An 18,855-nucleotide genomic window follows, 5' to 3' on the forward strand; every position below is an offset into this window, starting at 1 on the left:
GACAGTAAATACGGCAGCACCTGCGGGGCCGTAATCCGTAGAGGGTTGAGTTTCTGTGCATGGCACCAGAAGGCGAACCTCTTCCACTTATGTCCATAGCATTTCAGCGTAGATGAAGCCCTGGCCTTGGTAAGCACTTCCTTGCAGTCTGCTAGGAGATCGTATCCACCAAACTCTAGCGCTGCGGGAGCCAGGCCTGCAAGTTCAGCGACCCTGGGTTGTGGTGCATAATCGCGAGGAGATCGGCATTTGCCAGAAGCTTGACTGGATGGGACGCTGACATGTCCAGAAGGTCCGGGTACCATATCTGCCTCGGCCATGCCGGCGCGACAAGGATCATCCTGCACCGGGACCGTCTGAGTTGATTGATGAGTCGCAGAAGCAATGGCAACGGGGGAAACGCAAAGAGGAACAGGCCATCCCAGGGGAAGTAGAATGCATCCCCCATTGCTCGCCTGGGGTAAACCTGCTGGCGAACCTCCGGCACTTGGTATTCGTCGTCGTCGCAAACAGATCGATCTGGGGATTGCCCCATCGTTGCAACAGCAGATCCACTTGGTCCTGTCGAAGCTCCCACTTGTGGCACGAGCACAGTTCCCTGCTGAGAGAGTCGGCCACAGTGTTCTTCACTCCTGCCAGATGAAAGGGGACAAGGACATCTCCTGCGCGAAAACCCATTGTCATAGGTCCTGCGCTTCTTTGGAGAGCGCTGGGGATCTGGTGACCCCCTGCTTCCGGATGTAAAACATTGTGGTGGTGGAGTCTGTGAAAATCTGCCCCACCTTGACCTTAAGGGACAGGAGGAAAGACTTGAGGGCCCAAAACACAGCCCTTAGCTCCAGAACGTTGATGTGCAACAACTTCTCCTCTGGTAGTCACAGGCCTCTTGCGTGAGACGACCGTCGTGACCATCTCGTGGTGAGGGGGGTCTGGAAATCCGCGCCCTCTGACAGATGCACGCGGACACCCCACCTCCGAATCGCTCAATGGAAACTCTTGACGAGGGTGATCTTGTCCTCGAAGTTTCCCGATACCTGGATCCAACGGGCGTCGAGGAACTCCTACAGCAGTTGCATCCGCGGCCTGCACAGGCGTACAGGGTAAATGCACGACGATATCATGCCAAGGAAGGACTTGATGGACCTAACCCTTGTGATCTTCAGGGTCAACAGCCATTGTACCTTGTCCAGGATGGCCGTTATATCTCCTCTGACGGGGATGCCAGACACAACACCGTGTTGAGCCGGGACCCCAGAAACTGCGCGTCCTGAGATCGCAAAGTTTATCGAGAACCCCAGTTCCATGAGTAGCCGGACGATCCCTGCCGTGTGTTCGACGGCGGTCTCCCTCGACTTTGCTCGGATGAGCCAATCATCCAGGTAGGGGTAGACGTGGATCCCCTGCAGGCATAACCGCGCCGCCATTGGAGCCAGACACTTGGCGAAAAACCCTTGGTGCCGACTTCAATTTGAAGGGAAGGGCCTTGAACTGGTAATGCTGCCCTTGGACCACGAAGCGCAGAAACTTGCGGTGTCCCTTGTGAATGGGGATGTGGAAATAGGCATCCTCCAGGTCCAGTGACGACAGTAAATCCCCTTTTTCCAGTTGTCTCAGCACGTGCTGCAGGGTGACCATCCAAAACTTCTGGGACCTAGTGTACTTGTTGAGGCGGCGGAGGTCTAGTAGGGGTCTCCAACCGCCAGTCTTCTTTCTGATGAGGAAGTTCCTGGTGTACACGTCGGACCCCCTTTGGGACGAGTTCTATCGCACCCTTCTTCAACATGGCCTGTACCTCCAGCAGAAGCTGAGGCACATGGTTTTCCTTCCTGGCCACCGGTGGAATGCGCGGGTACTTCTGTTGAAATTCCAGGGTGGGCCCGCAGGCCAGGGCGTCCAGTACCCAACGGTTGGTGGAGATGGACTTCCACACGCTGACCAAGCTCGCCAGGTGGCCTCCCACTGGGGTTCGTGGGTGGGGCCCGATGTTGCGACCGGTTCAGCCCACGAAGTCTACAGGGGCCGCAGCAAGTCCGGTCGTCGTCGTTGGGGACCTTGGCGACAACGACATCCTCCGGACTTGCTGCGGCCCCTGTAGGCTTCCTGGGCCGAAGAGTGGGATGGTTGACGGTAGGATGACGAGCCGCCACCGAAACCTTTGGAGTATCACTGGGCCTTTCCTCCGGAGGCCCGAAAGGACGGCCGTTGCTGCTGGAGCGTGCCTAACGCCCGGGCTGTCTCGGTATCCGCGACTCGTCCAGTCATTTGTGTGAAATATATTTGAAGTGAAGTATATCCACTCCGTTACCCCCAGTCACCTAGAGCAACCACCTTAATTACAGAAATAAAATAATCGCTTGCAACTCTAACAGAGAGCAAATACATCTCCTCACAATGTCTCGTTATTTTCAGGCGGGTTTCACTAACCATATGAGAAACCTGTAAGAAAAAGTAAAGGAAGGACATGAATACCCCCTACACATAGAACACACGGCTGTTGTTCAGATAGGGTAAGTGCACTCCTCATTATTACAGACCGGGAGACTAACAATAATAAAAATAAAAAATAAAAATCACAAATGAAAATACAAATATAGCAAAATGGAGAACTCATTGGTGGCAACTTGCCTTTTAGGGTTCCATCAGACACATTGCAGAGACCGGATCCACACCTATACCACACAGGCTACAAATTTTCCGGTAAGACACACTAAGGATATCAAAGCATAGTGAATAGTAGTCATGTCAACCCCAGTCCCCTGATATGTATGTATTTTCCCTTGTAGGGAATGGACGCAATGATGAAATGTCCCAACTTTGTGGAGGATGTCTGCATCAAAAAAAGAAATTAAAAGACAGCTATAACAAGAACTGTCCTTTTTTATAACAAAACAAGTGTCCACATAGGGCACTATAGTAGGTCCTGAGGAAAGCGGCAAACAAGTGACCCTGCTGAAACCGGTCGACACTGGTTCGATTAGGTAGCTAATCCAACTCACCAGATTCACGATAACTTGGTAGGACTCGTATAATCTTTTACCAAAACTTAGTGGAAATATTCCCACTAGACGATGGTTGCACCGTCTTTTTTATGATAAGTCACACGAAGGGCCAGCAACGCCATTAAAAGACAACTGTTGACTGACCTTAGTGTGCAGTTTTTAGCCCAAGAAAGTAGTGAGCCAGGCTAGGGAGAGCTTCTTTACACCGCTTCTCTCTCTTCCCCCTTAGATATGCGACATACCAGCGCCTTACTAGGGACACTATACCCCAAGGGACAGTGAGCTTGCTCTGTGGACAGGGACATTTAGCTACTCGTAGGGACTAAAGCGAAAGGTTAAAACATTATTTTAAAAGTGACATAATTGGTTCTGCTCATGGTGTGTTAACCTGTACGGGGAAGGAATCAGAATCAGAATATCCTTATGACTTCAATTGTATGTACCGAAGTGTAATGGAAGTCAGGTGTGTGCGAGGATCAGTAATTGCCTGACCACACCTGACCATTGTATTGGGACACATCATGTATACTGCTCGGCTGTTAGTCTGTTTTCTCTCATAGTGGGCTGTCCATGAGAAAGTGTTCGTGTTGTAAGGGGGGTGGGGGTGGGCACAGGGTTCCTAAATATCCTACCCAAGACCCCTCACCCAGGTGATCCTCCCGCACTGGTCCACACCCAGGAACTTGAATCGAAAAGCAATGGCCGTGTCTGGCCATCTGGATGACAGATCCGTGAGGACTAGTCAGTGAGACACATGGTTTCTCACAATGCCCAGAAGGATGGAGGAAAGGAGACGGGACGTACGAGTATATGCAAATAATTGCCATTGAAATTCTTTATATGTCAATCTTATATAAATCACTTTGGGTAACCAGATACCATTACTGGATTTTAATATTCAGGAATTTGAGGAAACCACAGCATACAAAAAAGCCATTCTTCTAAACACAGAGGCTCCCAGTTCTGATACCAAGTGAAAACTCTGAGCAGACTAGAAATCAATGCTAGTTGTACTGTAGAGACTCCACACGTAAAACTACAACCTCATTGATACTATATCAACATACAAACCTGATTTCAAGTTTCTCTATGTCTTCTTCCTCAACCTGAAATTGGGACTTCTTGCTGTAACTGCTGTGTCTTGTTACCTGAAATGTCAATTATTCAATTAATATCAGATCCACACATTTTCAAAGTTTTTCAAATCTATATGAGAATTAGGTTTTATTATGAATCACTTCTAAATAGTTGTGCGGTAAAATGGGAAATACGGGAAGAAACATTGGGTTAAAATCTAACCAATGCTGTATGAACTGCACTGGCCTTCAATTCTCCTCAGTGCAGGCGGTGAGCAGTCTGCTTCACTTTGATTCTTGTTAAACTCAGTAGAGTTTAACAAGTGGCAGAGCTACATCTTCTAATCAATGTATTATGGTTATAGCTCAAAGAGCTTTGATATGATATGATAGGTTATGTATAACCCGCTTAAAACCCCAGAGGTTTCTAAGCGCGGACCCAGGGATCGAACCTGTGGTTCTCCGTGTCATCTTGCTTCCAAGGGGAGTACGTTGCCCCTGAGCTATCCTCCCGAGACAATTTAACAATAAATTCAATTTTTCAATACAATACATTCCATTCATATTACATATATAAAAGATATCAATTACAATATATCTCAAAATTTCCTATACAATAATGTTAATAAAATAGAATAGAGATAAAACAAAATCATTTCATTACAGCCTTTCAATCCGAGGGGGCATGTAAAATGATTAGTCACACAAAATACAGGCTTAGTACAACTTTGCAGACTTTACAAGCTTTACAAGCTTCCCGGGAGCCACGACTCCCATGCAGACATAAATTGCAGCGTGCCTAGACCCATGTTCAGAGTTCAGGCAATAGGTCCAAAATGAATCGCTATTGATGTTGTCGAGGTCCATCACATAAGATCCGAGCATCTTCATATACAAGGGACCATGTTCTCGACCCTCAGTGAGGACAGGTCTAGCAGTTTCATGTTTTTCTTTCAGGCCACATAGTCATCAGAACCTACCTTATTTTGGGATTCCTCGCTCTGGGACAATCACTGCAAGTACGGGGAGTTGATTTACATGTAAGAGTAGGAGAAATGTCCATAACTCAGGGGAAGGGCACAACGTCAGATAAAGCTGGGGGGTCTTGAATTTATGTGCCAAGTTCTCGACCACGGTGCAATAACTTCTCAAGATGCCGGGTGATTATAATTGGCACACCCATCCCATGGCTCCAATTTCGCTATCATCCCCTATTTAAGCATGTAAAAATTATCTTCCCAGTTTGGGGTCCACTCAATCAGCTCAAAGGTCTTATTAGGCAGGGACTCAAGTGTAAGACCGACTTTGCGCCTGTGTTGGTTCCCCTGCAGTTTAAGCAGAGGGCAAGTTGGTGTTTTCCACGATTTTAGGTTTAATGCACACCTTATTTTCAAGGGTATAGCCCTTAATGATAGAAGGCCCAATTCAAGCCGAATGATTTCCATCAGGGTACTAGGCCCCAGTTTTAACATTCTACACCAAAACTTACCCTCTATTAACCCAAGCCAGGAAAGATCATCCATACATATAGCATCTAACCCATACAACACTGTGGCACAGATGCTCATTTTATACATAGTTAGTATCCCTAGTAGACTGAATCCAGAAACTGCATCAACGAACCTACATATCTTGTTCATTAGTACAACAGCTTTCCATCTCGTTCCTGCAATTAATACCGGATAGTCACCCTAAGGGGCGTGGCCAGCGCGCTTGGTGTGAGGAAGCAGCTCCGTTGAGCTCCTGTCCGTGATCCTACTTCAGATCCTATTGCAGCAGATAAAAACACAGATTCTCACGCCTGAAGGCAGTCACAGAAGGAAGAACCCTTCCCCTGTCACCCGGTGCGATTCCCGACAAAAATCGGAGCTGTGGAATCACTGAAGCGCTCGATCCAAGAGGAGCCACTGTGTCCCACAAAATGGCGCCGTCGACCTGAAACACTCTCCCTGAAGCAAAGGATCGCGAAGAAGACTGCCCCACACAAGAGCTGAACGACAGACGCCACTTCCTTCCCCACCTGCATACCAAACCGAATAGCCTTGAAGCAGTCCTTAATCGACCCTGCAGCAGAGGACAACATCAAGCAGCGCTACTGCAAAGTGCAGCTTCAGGGTTGCCTAAGACCGAGAGGGGGGAGCGCCCCAGCCCCCACCGTGAAAGCGGGCACCGGACTGCAGCCCAGGAACCGAGAAGGACCGCAGAAACCACAGCACGCTGGACTTTGACCTCGAGCCCAGCGGACTGCCCAGAGGACAGCACCCAAGCCGGAACATCCGCAGCGAAGCAGCGAGGGGCCGGAGCAGGAAGAATAGCAGTTACCGAGCACCCCCCACACTTACGGCACCTCGGTGCCAAGGGAAATATTAAACCACAAGGTCAGCAGAGACTTACACGCAAGTAGCTCGAATCCTGCCCACTCTGCCCAAACACACATCCCACTGCAAAGGGGGTCGCTGCGGCTGCCAGCACTGACGCACTATCCTCAAGCCCAACTACGGGGCACAATTTGCCAGATGCCTCCATTAGCATCAACAGACTGTTGATTCGCTGTGAGCGAGGAGGACACGCCCTGCTAACACCATGCACCAAGACCCCCACCAGATACCACCGTCCCGAACCTGACCAACACACCCCTAGACCATAAAGGGTGCACAGAGCCCTGCTGATGCACAAGCGCTGCCAAACCACATCCAAGCAGCCCAGCGCAACCTAACACATCGGAGCACCCCCGCCGTGAGGAAAAGACCAGCGGGTGTTGTCACAACCCCACCTGAGATCCCGGACCACCGCCAAGGAATACCCAACTCTACAATACCGCTCAATCCCGGCCCAACCCGCAGAGGGTGATACCTGCTGTGAAAACCCAAGTTTACACCCACAACTTCACTGTGACAACCACAGGGGATAGCTCCTGAAACTTGGATGCACCTGGAGGAAAATAAGGATATCCTAGTGGTACTGGCACAGAGGGCTCAGACACTGTGGGGACCACCGCAGAGCCACAACTGGCCCGTTCGCCAGGCAAGACCATAAATGAACTCATCCACATCCCACAAATCACTCAACTATTAACTTCACATTGACATTCTCACACATTCCTCGGGTCGCTCCCACCAACTGGAGCCACGCCATACACCCCCAGTAATCCAACATAAGTGCCACGCCGCAGGAGGCCGAGTGGACCTCGCCATCAGAACCCAAGATACATCAACAGGAGATGTCCCACACCAGTGGCAAAGCCAAGTCGACAATAATGGACTCCTTCTCAGCAGCCAAGTCGAAACAGCAGTCACAATCAGAAGCGAACACACACCAAGAATCGCAGCCCTCAGAAGATATCGCTAAAGATGACTAGGTGCTACAGGTGCTACAGGCCATTGTGGCTCTAAGAACATTCATAGATCTCAAGATACACAAAGTCAAATCCGACATGCAGTTAATGCACCAAGACGCCCGCAACTTAACAAAAAGAGTAACCACAGCAGAGGCAGGATTACAGGACACTGTTGAGACCACGGCCGACCTGAAAGCCAAAGTACAAGAGCTGGAAATGAAGGTGGCAAGACTGGAGGCGAGGTCCGAAGATGCAGAGGGGCGTGCCCGCAGCAAACAACATTTGCATACTGGGCGTCCTGGAGGGTATGGAGGGAATGCACCCGACGGAATTCGTGGGGACAATGATACAACAGGAAATCGGTGCTAGCCAGCTATCCCAGGGCTTTGCAGTAGATAGGGCCCATAGATCCCTCCAAAAGAAACCACCATCGTGTTCGCACCCACGCCCGATGATTGCAAAAATCTTAAACTTCCGGGACAGAGAACTAATACTCAAATATTCAAGAGAAGGAGGGGAAATCAAAAGAGACAACTCCAAGATCGTCATCTACCCGGATTACACAACCACGGTACAGAGCAAGAAACTCCTTCGTGGTGATAAAAGCGAGGCTTCTGCAGCTGAACCTGAAATATATGCTATTATACCCGGTTCCTAGTGAGTATTTCAAATGACATTTATTCGAATGCCATAATGTGTAAAGTAAAACATGACACCGAAATTTTTTTTTATAAATGTCTTTTTTTTGTTATTTTTTGTTTGCAATGGGGGGGTGCCTCCCCAAACCACCCCAGTCCCCCCTTTTTTAAAGCCTTTTCTTTTACTCACAAAACAAAAAAAAACATGTAAATAAAAAAAAATACATTCAAAAAACAAATTTTCGGTACAATGTTTTTGACATATTTGTCATTCGAAAGAGCACAAAAACCTGGCCAGCGCCGGGGAGCCCATTGCAGGACCGATTTACTATCTGCGCGGCTTGGGAAATTCCTGAATCGAAAAACTGTGCATAAAGCAGCGACAAGAGAACTGTTGCACTCTAGACCATTGCTACATGCGTTCATTCGCTGGTTCGGACAGACAGCCCGCGGAGACACACGCACAGCGCACTCAACCCACCCCACGACAGCTCAGTGCAGGCCCACCGCCAGCACACCACTCGTGCCAAACGCCCAGGATGGGCCCAAACGTCGCGGGGGTACCTGAGCGCTGACGGGCCAAGGCAATTGCTGGGTGCAGTTATATGTTTTTGGTTCACAAAAGTTAATGTTCCATTGTTCATGATGTCTCTGGAGGGGAAAGTGGAGTGCCTGGGAGGTTGGAGGGTTCAAATTTCATTTGCTGCGACACCCAAAACGCAGGAGGTCTAGATGGCGTGGCTGGCAACGTATTAAACACTGACCCAAGCGGGCGGCAACAACTCTAATCTTTGCACAAACATGGCAGCACAAACCAGGGTATTAACTTGGAATGTAAGGGGACTGGGCACCTATTTAAGGAGGAACCAAATTAAATCCTTCTTGAACAGAAAGAAGGTTGGGATAGCCCTACTACAAGAAACCCACTTAACAGAAGAATCAATGGCCAAACTACAAGAACACGGGGGGCAAGGATTTGGCACAGCATATTCCAAGTACGCGAGCAGGGTATACATGTGGATAAGCCCGCAGACACCTTTCAAATTGGTTAAGGCAGAGACCGACCCAGAGGGTCGATCCGTGATAATCTGGGGCTACATAGAGCAAATTGAAACATGCATGGTAAACTCTTATTTCCCCAATTGCAATATCCGGCTCATCTGGCTGAAATGTGTAACAAGCTGACCCAATACAGGAATTCTTTCTTCATTTGGGGAGGGTATTTCAATTGTGTACGATACCGAGAGCGGGACAGGTCCAACCCCCCCCCTCAACCCCGGAAAACCACAGCCTCCACCGCATTTGACTCAGTAATAGAAAACTAGACCTAGCAGATACCTGGCGGGAGTTACACCCAAGTGAGCGAGGCTACACATACTACTCATCCCCGCACTGCCTATACACCAGGATAGACCACGTCTTTGTAGGGTGAGAACACCTCCCCCAAATAGAACTAGCACAATATCTAGGCTGATCCATATCAAGATCACTCACCCCTACTGATTGAATGGTGAACAGTCGGGCCCAGACCCCCAATTCCGTTATGGAGGATGCCCACCGAGGCACTAAGAGACCCAGCCTTCAGGGAGGGCCTTCGGGAATCCCTAGAGAAATACGTAGAGGAAAACATGGATAGCGTGCACCGGGTGGGCACGGTATGGGAGGCTCTCAAAGTGGCGACACGCAGGGAGATTATAGCAAAGGCGGCGGCATCAGCAAACTATTACGCACCGAACTGGAACGACAGGAGGAGGAGATCAAAAAGATAGAATCAGCTGCCCTAGGGACAACACAGGAGGAAGAAACCCCAAGCGAATTAGAGCTGGGTGCAAAGAGACATGGGACAGATTAGCCAAATTCGATTATGTCACCAGGACAATCCGAGCGCACACAGAGGTGGATAGACCGGGCTGCTTACTTGCATGGCTCTGAAAGAAGGAGCACCCTAAACACCTAACAACTACACTGAAAGATGCAAGCAGCCCGCTCCAACAGACACAACAGGGCATCAATGATACCTTCAAATCATTTTACACCCAGCTATACTCGCATGACACACCAGTCCCCCACGACGAAATCCAAAGCACACTCGAGGAAATAGGGCTCCCAAAACTCACCCCCACACAAAGAGAAAGCTTGGACTCCGATATCACCACCGAGGATATCACGGAGGCAATAAAGTCATTGGCCACCGGCAAAACCCCAGGTAGCGACGGGCTGCCCCCAGAGTTTTATAAAAAGTATGAACCAACTCTCACTCCACTACTACACAAAGTATAATCAGGAGGCATACGACCTGGAGATGCTCCCAGAAAGCATGAGGGAGACACTAGTGTTCCCGATGCTCAGGCCAGGGAAAACAGCAGAGAAGTGCGACTCCTACCGCCCGCTTGCAATGCTTAACTATGATATTAAGATACTGACCACGATTTTAGCCAAGCGGCTCTCTAGACAAATAGGAACGCTCGTACACGCGGACCAGACAGGTTTTGTTCCAGGACGTAACACAACAGCAAATCTCTGCAGACTTCAGCAAGTCATTGCCCAAACAAACCAAGAGAAGGGCTCCTACGCACTATTCTCATTGGATGCAATAAAAGCATTCGACTCCATATATTGGGAGTGGCTTGAGGCAACCCTGAGGGAATTTGGATTTGGGGAGGGATTTATCAAGTGGGTAAAGATCCTATACACTAAACCTAGGGCGAGATGAAATCGGGAAGGCTTGTATCCCAAGCGTGGGATATACGCAGACACACTAGGCAGTGCTGCCCGCTGTCCCCCATGCTCTATATATTGGGCCTGGAGCCAATAGCCATATACTTCAGAAAGCAATTCTTTGACGCTGGAATACAGGTGGGTGGGAAGTACCATATAATCTCGCTGTACGCCGACGACGTCCTCTTGTACGCCAGAGATCCACATCTAAACGTGCCCAACATGCTAAGAGTTCTAGACAACTAACCCAAGGTCTCAGGCATACAGTGACAGAAGTCCTGCCTGTTCCCTCCAGCAGACTTAAGAGGCAGGAAATTGGAGGACCTACCCGTGGTAGGAATTCAATGGCAACCCAACACATTCAGGTATCTGGGAGTCAACATACTACACACACCAGAGCTGATGCACGAACACAATACCAAAGCTGCAATCAAGGCATTACGCAAATCCACTAGCTTCTGGTCCAAACTCCCTTTATCCATGATGGTCAGGGCATCGATAGTCAAGATGATAATTCTCCCTAGGTTCCTCTATCACTTTCATAATGTGCGCTACTACATCAAGGCCGCCTTCTTTCACCTGATCGAAACACTGATCCGAAGGTTCCTGTGGGGAGCAGGCAGACTTAAGTTAGCATTAACCACACTGACCCTGCCCCACAAAAAAGGAGGCATCCAACTTCCGGATATGGAAAAGTATTACCTAGCAGCAAAACTCAGTTTTGTGACCCCACTGGCTATCGGACGAGGTCACCTCAGAAATGACACTACTCCAACACCTAGTGGCCCCACTACACCTGAAAGAACTCATTTGGGTCCCCCAGAATTGTCTGAGTGATGCTCCTATGCTGTTAACCCTTGGGAGGCAGATATGGCACTGAACCAAGACCCTCCTACACCTAGAACACGCATACTCACCCGAGATCCCGTGATATCTGACCTATGCAAGACACCGTCTGACCTTCCGAACATTAGACTCTGGGAGAGAAAAGGGACACATGGGGAGATCTGTATGAGAGTGGACCTTTTAGGGACTTCACCTCACTCCACACTATGGAGGGCATGCCGGCAGGCCAATTCCTGTGGTATCAGCGAATCAAGAGGGTAGCGAGAGCAAAATGGGACGTGTGGCCAGAGGAACCAATAGAAAACCCCCTCGTAACACTGCTGTATAATTTAGGCGAGGAATGGAGCATAGTGTCCAGAATATACAGCCAGCTGATAGACAAACCTAACCCCCAAAGCATCGCATTTAAGTCCAAATGGCAAACAGATCTGGGACAAGAAATCACAGATAGGGAATGTGAAAGGGCCCCGACGTTTCCTAAAGAGGTGTCTAGAAACACCAGATGTTGACTGATACAGCTAAACATGCTATATCGTACATACATGACCCCTAACAAAATGGGCAAGTTCAATAAGCAGGCACACCCCACATGTACATGGTGCAACGCTGAGAAGGTTGGACTGATGCATATGTTCTGGGAATGCCCCAGGGTACGCTGTCTCTGGTCCAAGGTGGAACACACCTGCAAGAAGGCCGGGATAACGCAGTACGAATGGCCCCCTAAGGAATATCTATTAGGGACCTACCCCTGACTAGCCAAGGTAAAGCACATTGCAAAATTCATGGACATGGCATGCATACTAAATAAAAGGACCATAGCAATGGCATGGAAAATGGTTAATGGCCCACAGTACACTTTATGGTATAGTGAGTTGGAAAGATGGGTAGAAACAGAAACCACAGCATTGGAAGCTGGTGCATCCAAATCCACAGACGGAGCAAGTGTATCATTCGATGCATGGAAAGCCTTAAACTGGACCGCATTTCACCCCTCAGACGATAAGCCCCCTGAACAGAACACCTCATTGCCAAATGGAGACCCAATATTAACAAACCACCTAGGATGCAGGACCTCCCCACTCATGGGATACCATCACCCTCTACTCCCACGGCAATCCCCCTCCCCCCCCGGACTACCACACCCTAGCTCCTCCTGAGCGAGAACTGAAGCCACCCCCTATATACGGAGACAGTTACTGTTTATTTTGTTAATACACCTGTTATGCTTATGTTTTTGTTATGTTGAGCACGGCTTTAAAAAACATATGCTGATGATGATATGCTGTAAATGCGATTATGAGAAATGCTAATAAAGAAATTTAAAAATTAAATTTCAGATTTAGGCAAAGGTTTTTAAAGCAGGTGACCTGATCAATACTTTTGGCACTGGTGACCATGCTAGGTGTTGAGGATCTCTTCTGCACGAAATGCATTATTTTAGTCTTCTCGTAGTTCAAAATTAGCTCATGATCATCCTCATAGCTTTGCAAAGCCTTCAGTCATCGCTTAAGACCGGAAAATGTGTGACCACACAACACAAGATCATCTGCATAAGATAAACAATGCATCATTTTGCCACCAATTTTTGAGGGACAGCTATCAACTATTCCTAGAACAGGTAAGTCAGCAATGTAGAGATTAAACAGGGGTGCCAACACACACCGCTGCTTCACTCCACGCCTGCTATGGGGCGAGATACAGATCCCCTACTGTCCAGCCTGATCTGCATGGAGGTGTTCTCATAATGGCCACATACAGCTAGTAACAGGTCCTGCGGACAGCCATAGGCTTCCATTTTACTCCATAGCTTAGTTCTATTAACAGTACCAAATGCAGGCTGGAAATATATCATGGCCACAAACAGGTTTCACTTTGGCCCCCCTCAAAAAAGTGTCCAGCAGCCACAAGCAATGAACGGTGCCAGATCATGCCTGAACCTCATTTGAAAGTTTCCTATGAGATTTGATGCGTATGCCCACTCTTCAAGCCTATCCAAAAGCAAAGAAGAAAAGTTCTTGCTGGAAATATCCAGCATGGCAAGCAGTCTAAAGTTGTCTGGCAAGGATCTGCTTCCATGCTTGTATATAGGTACCAGAATGGATCTAAGCGAAGATAGAGATGCTCCCCTCCTCACAAACCTTCGAGAATAAGATGACTAGTAACTCGGCCCAGAATTCCGGGGCTGCCTTAACAATGTTTGACAGACCATTAGGGCCAGGTGCTCTTCACTCCTTGAATCTCAGAATTATTGTTTCAATTTCATCTAGGTCAAAAGATATTCTAAACCTACAATCGGAGAGCTAGGGGCGAATGCTGGGTTGCACCCCTTAAACTTGTAATTTAGATGACAAACCCATTCTTGCTCCAAGATACCACACACCACCTGGGGTGCCTTCAGATTATTAACGTCTCGATGCCCTTGGGATTTAGTGCGCTTTACAAATACAAATAAACAAATACAAATAAAATAAATAAATAAAAAGACCCCCAGCAGCTTCCACATCCTGCGCATATCGTTGTGTTGGCTACAGCTATGAAATACTGCCATTGCACATTTCTGTCAGATGTTAGCCATGCTTTCATCCACTTCCTGTATTTGTTTTTGGCCAATCGTGAAGATCGCATGGCATAGTTAGAGAAGCCCATGTCATTCCTGATATTTCACAATTCTCTACGTAAGGCACTGTTGCATTGTGGATGGCAATATCAAAATGGTATCTCTTACTTGGTCTATTCAGGTGGGCAAAATATCCCTTTTGGATGGCCAGCTTGGACATGCTATTGAATATTAAGGTCTCTATTCCATAGGCCATCAGGAAAGAGGCCTCTTCCAATAAACAATCAGGCTTTTCGATAAGAAACTTTCGGGCTTTTTTATAGTCTTTGTAGTCCAAGCCAGCCGATTGCCACCAGCGTTAATGTCGAGGTCTCCCACTTGATTCTGAGATTCATTGTGGGCCCAGCATTCCACTTGAAGGGTAAGTATGAAGTGGTCATTGAAGGGGGTTTCCTTCACCTCTAACTGTCTGATGTGTGGTTGTGTATGTTCATTACAGAAAAGATAATCTAAGACCTACTCATCCAAGTGTTTTGCCAGGTCTATCTCCATTTACTCGCCCGTTTAGCAGATATCAGTCCAATGCAGACATCATCTGTTACGCTCACCTGGCTCCCACAGAGGCGTCGATCTGGGCTGGACTGCTGTGGTCTCCGCCAATGTGACGTGTAGGGCCGAGATGACGGATTAGACAGGTCCACCTAGCTTCGTTTGCTTGGCCCGTAGGAATATTCTTCTGATGATTTGAAAAGATGAGCTCTCCATCCTGCATTGAGCGCAGGAGCGCGTAGATAACCAGTTGCTTCACTGGCTCGAAGGAATTGGTGAGTTCCAGGACAATATTGACTCCGATATTCCCGGCAAGACGCCATAAGTATGTAGTTCGTAAGAGTTCAAATGCCTGACTTTCACTCTTGTCCGATTCCTTGCAGGTTGCAGCTTGTCCCTACTGAAGAGTTCCTTGTGGCAACTGGTAATGTTCTGGTAAGGATTTGTATTATCCAACACAGTTCGCTAAAATAATGTCCATATGTAACCTGTTGCTTTCTCCCTTATTCAGGCGCTGAGAGAAAGTATGAAGTCTCGGGGAATGATGCCTCCGGTGGTAAAATCAGGTAAGTTTTTTGTGATGAGGAGGGTTCCCCTTGTTAATCCCTTGTTTCACCTTGCTGTCCTTTTGTTTCCCCTTAGGGGCCGGGGTTCGGCTAGGATGCAGTGGAAGCTGCGCCGACCCGTGAAGAAGAATAGTACCCCCGGTGGTAAAATCAGGTAAGTCTATGGGGGGTATTCCTCTGTGTATTCCCTTCTTGCTGTTCTTGTCTTCTCCTTAGGTGCCGGAGTGCGGCGGAAACATGCAGGAGGATGCGGTGAAATGTGAAGATGCTGCGAAGGCCGGTGAGTTCAGCGCGGCGCTGTAGCAGGTGAGGCGACGCGCATAAAATAACTTCTTTCTTCCAGCTCGAAGGCGCAATGGATCGGGAATTCAGGTAAGGATCAAAAGGTATTGCTCTTGTTCTAACCTTTTCTCCTTCTTTCTCCCTTTTTCTAGGAGCTCCAAACTCGAGGCGGGCGTGGCAGAAGACTGGATCCAGACTTGCAGTCAGGGTGAGCGTTACGCTGCTGTATGCAGAATAACGCGAAGCGTGTGCTGCTCTTCGGGCGTGGTTTAAATAGCCTCTAAAGTAGTCCCAGGTAAGTATTCCTCCCCAACCCCACCTGAGTAAAAAAATAGTCCCTAGGTAAAATAGTCCCTTCCAAGCCTCGTTTGGCTTGGAGCTCTTGCAGCATGGTCTGCATCAGGTAAGTTTGCAGCATGGTCTGCATCAGGTAAGTTTTAATCTATGAGCCTGGCGCCTATGGCGCCAGGACTGACTCTCCATATGAGCCTGGCGCCATAGGCACCAGGACTGCACCCAAATAGCCCCTAGTGGGGGTTGTTGGGCTTGCTTGGGGTAACTTGATGCCTGCTTCCGGGGTTGCTGGACTTGGTCTGGGTCCCCGGGGGTAGGCATTATGACATCATCACAGTCCATGCAGAGCCCTTTGGGGAGAATATTTGCTTATTCAGTTTGGACACACTATATACATAGGCGGTTTCGGTTGTGGTGGCAGCAGCAACGAGCATTGAAGTCGCTGCCTATTATAACCAGATCCTATTCGGCAGACCTTTCTAGTTTACAGAGTAGCTCTGTCACTGCCTCAGTAATACCTTCATGTTTTGATGGGCCAGGTGGGTCATATACATTTGTAACATGTATTGTCCTGCAAAAGTCAGGATGGTAATTCTCACTGCCAGTATGGGTGGATTGTCAGATGAAAGATTGACCCATTCTGCCATTAAATGATTTGTGACACCAATCACGAGGCCCCCAAAAGGGTGGCCCCTAGGTCCCTTGTTCGCTAGAATTTGGAAAATTCTATATCCATCAAGCCTCAATTCAATAAGGAGCCAAAATTCTTGTAAGAGAAAAATATAATTTTTAGACAATGTTAAAGACCCACCTGCATCCAGTATATGGGCAAAGCTCGGTGGGTTCCAAGTGCTAATTGTCCATATTAAATTTTCAAAATTGTGGCGTAAGCCAAGTTTAAATCCCCATGATGTTTCCTTGTAGACTGTTGGTGTTAACTGCCTTTCCCCCACTGTGATTAGCCCATTTAAGAGTGTCCCATAGACTCTGCATGCCTGGCACGTTATTAATTGGGGGCTTGGGCAAGTTCCAAATATCTGTTTTTAAAAGATCTTATCACGATTACAGTGTCCCTAGAAAAGCAGAGGACTCTACTATGTTGATGTTTACTGTTCCTAATAGGTTCAAAGTACTCAAAGTCTTTAATGGCAGTATTTTACGCTTCAGTAGCAGAAAATCAGATCTATTATGGGCCTTTGTGTTCAAAGTGTCCTGCATCGTTCTCTTGATGGTGAACACAGGCAAATTCTCCATGGAGCTCTCTGCCAAACCACTAGCTGTCTTGGTCCTCTCTGATATAGCTAGCAAAGCGGGTTGAAGGTCTAGTGCACCAGGTATTGGTGGAGGCACAGAGGGTAGGGCCAGCATTGGTAGGGAAAATAACAGTCAGATGGAGGAATGGTATTTTACGCTTCAGTAGCAGAAAATCAGATCTATTATGGGCCTTTGTGTTCAAAGTGTCCTGCATCGTTCTCTTGATGGTGAACACAGGCAAATTCTCCATGGAGCTCTCTGCCAAACCACTAGCTGTCTTGGTCCTCTCTGATATAGCAAGCAAAGCGGGTTGAAGGTCTCGTGCACCAGGTATTGGTGGAGGCACAGAGGGTAGAGCCAGCATTGGTAGGGAAAATAACAGTCAGATGGAGGAATGGGATGCAGCAGCAGCTACTAGTTGACTATTTTCATTAAGCAGCCAGCCTGTGAGTGTGCCTTTGCATTTGGAAGCCTTCTTTCGTTTTCTAGATGCCGTAGAGGGCATTTTTTTGGGTCACTAACCATGTTTAACTCACTTGAACAATGGCCGATATTCAAGTTCTTCTGTGATTGGCCTTGAGGGAACAATTGAAGGTGCAGACATTTCCTTTGCCTACGTTGTTTTTATTTACGTATATAGTAGAGGCGTCAATAGTTACGTCCGCATCATCTACTTGTTGAATCTGTATAGAGTCATCAGCATCTGCATCAATAACAATGGCTCCTAAGGATGCCTACTCTGATCGTTGGTCTGGGCTGTGAGCCACATAATTCCATGTAATAATGTTCTCTGTTTTTTGCGGAGACATTATTACATTGAACATGCAGAGGACACCCCCACAATCCCTGGTTATTTTTTAAATGGGAGTAGGGGACATCCCGGCAACCCGTCCCCATACATAATGTAACCATATATAATGCCACCAATGGCTTTTCCCGGCGACATTATGTATGGGGCACATTATGTATGGGGACATTATTACCCAATACCAGCTACATTTAGCTCAGCCATTACAATAAGATAATGTAGGTCTTTGTCAACCTCCTCATTAATCTGCTTTGCTTTTGACAGAGTCATGACGTCCTGCATAATTTTCCCACACATACATAGTAGCACCCTCATGGCAAATTGCAAAATAGATAATTGGGCTTGCAGCCCGCAGTGTTGTGTTTCTTGTCCTCTGTTATATTTGAAGCCTCTGCAGCTGTTTCCCCGAGGACACATGTTGGGGCTTGCCGATAATCTCTTCTCATTGGCAACAGTTTGAAGACAACTACGTTCAGCTGTAGAAGCGACCAGTGCTGCCGAATTCTCATGTAAAGGTACTTGCAGGATAATTGTTTCAGATGGTTCTGAAATATCCAAAACCGAAGGTTTATCAGCAGAAAGTATATCTCGTAGCGATTAGCACAAGACAAGGAGAGTTATTGTTGTCAATTGCTGAGAAGGAAGGATCAGAGCCATGCCAGAGATTGTTGTAGGCAAACATTCAGTCACATGCTGTGTTACAACCGCGAGTGGTGCCACAGTTTCAGGATGAAAGTAGGTTATAATATTCTCAACACCACCCTCATTCATTCATTTGCTTCCCTCTGGGCAAGCTAGTGGATAGTTGTTTTGGATTTGCATTTCTCGTGCCTCAAGGTCGCTCTCGGGAGCCGAAGGCGATCTGCTTTTTTTGTACCGGGCGTTTCTCCTTAAATTGTAATTATTTGCCCTGCGGCGCAGCTTACCAGGC

The 18,855-nt window shown here is 47.8% G+C and overlaps 1 protein-coding gene across 1 annotated transcript in view; it reads right to left on the reverse strand.

Moving 5' to 3' along the window:
* RASA2 (RAS p21 protein activator 2) overlaps positions 1-18,855 on the reverse strand; it is a 1,321,178-nt gene that overhangs the window by 804,947 nt on the left and 497,376 nt on the right. The window contains exon 8 of the mRNA XM_069618287.1: positions 4,071-4,147. Coding sequence (XP_069474388.1) covers positions 4,071-4,147 — 77 coding nt within the window. The remainder of the gene's footprint in view (positions 1-4,070; positions 4,148-18,855) is intronic.

The sequence above is a fragment of the Ambystoma mexicanum genome, chromosome 10 (genome assembly GCF_040938575.1).
Source record: "Ambystoma mexicanum isolate Mex_15411 chromosome 10, UKY_AmexF1_1, whole genome shotgun sequence".
Taxonomy (NCBI): Eukaryota; Metazoa; Chordata; class Amphibia; order Caudata; family Ambystomatidae; genus Ambystoma; species Ambystoma mexicanum.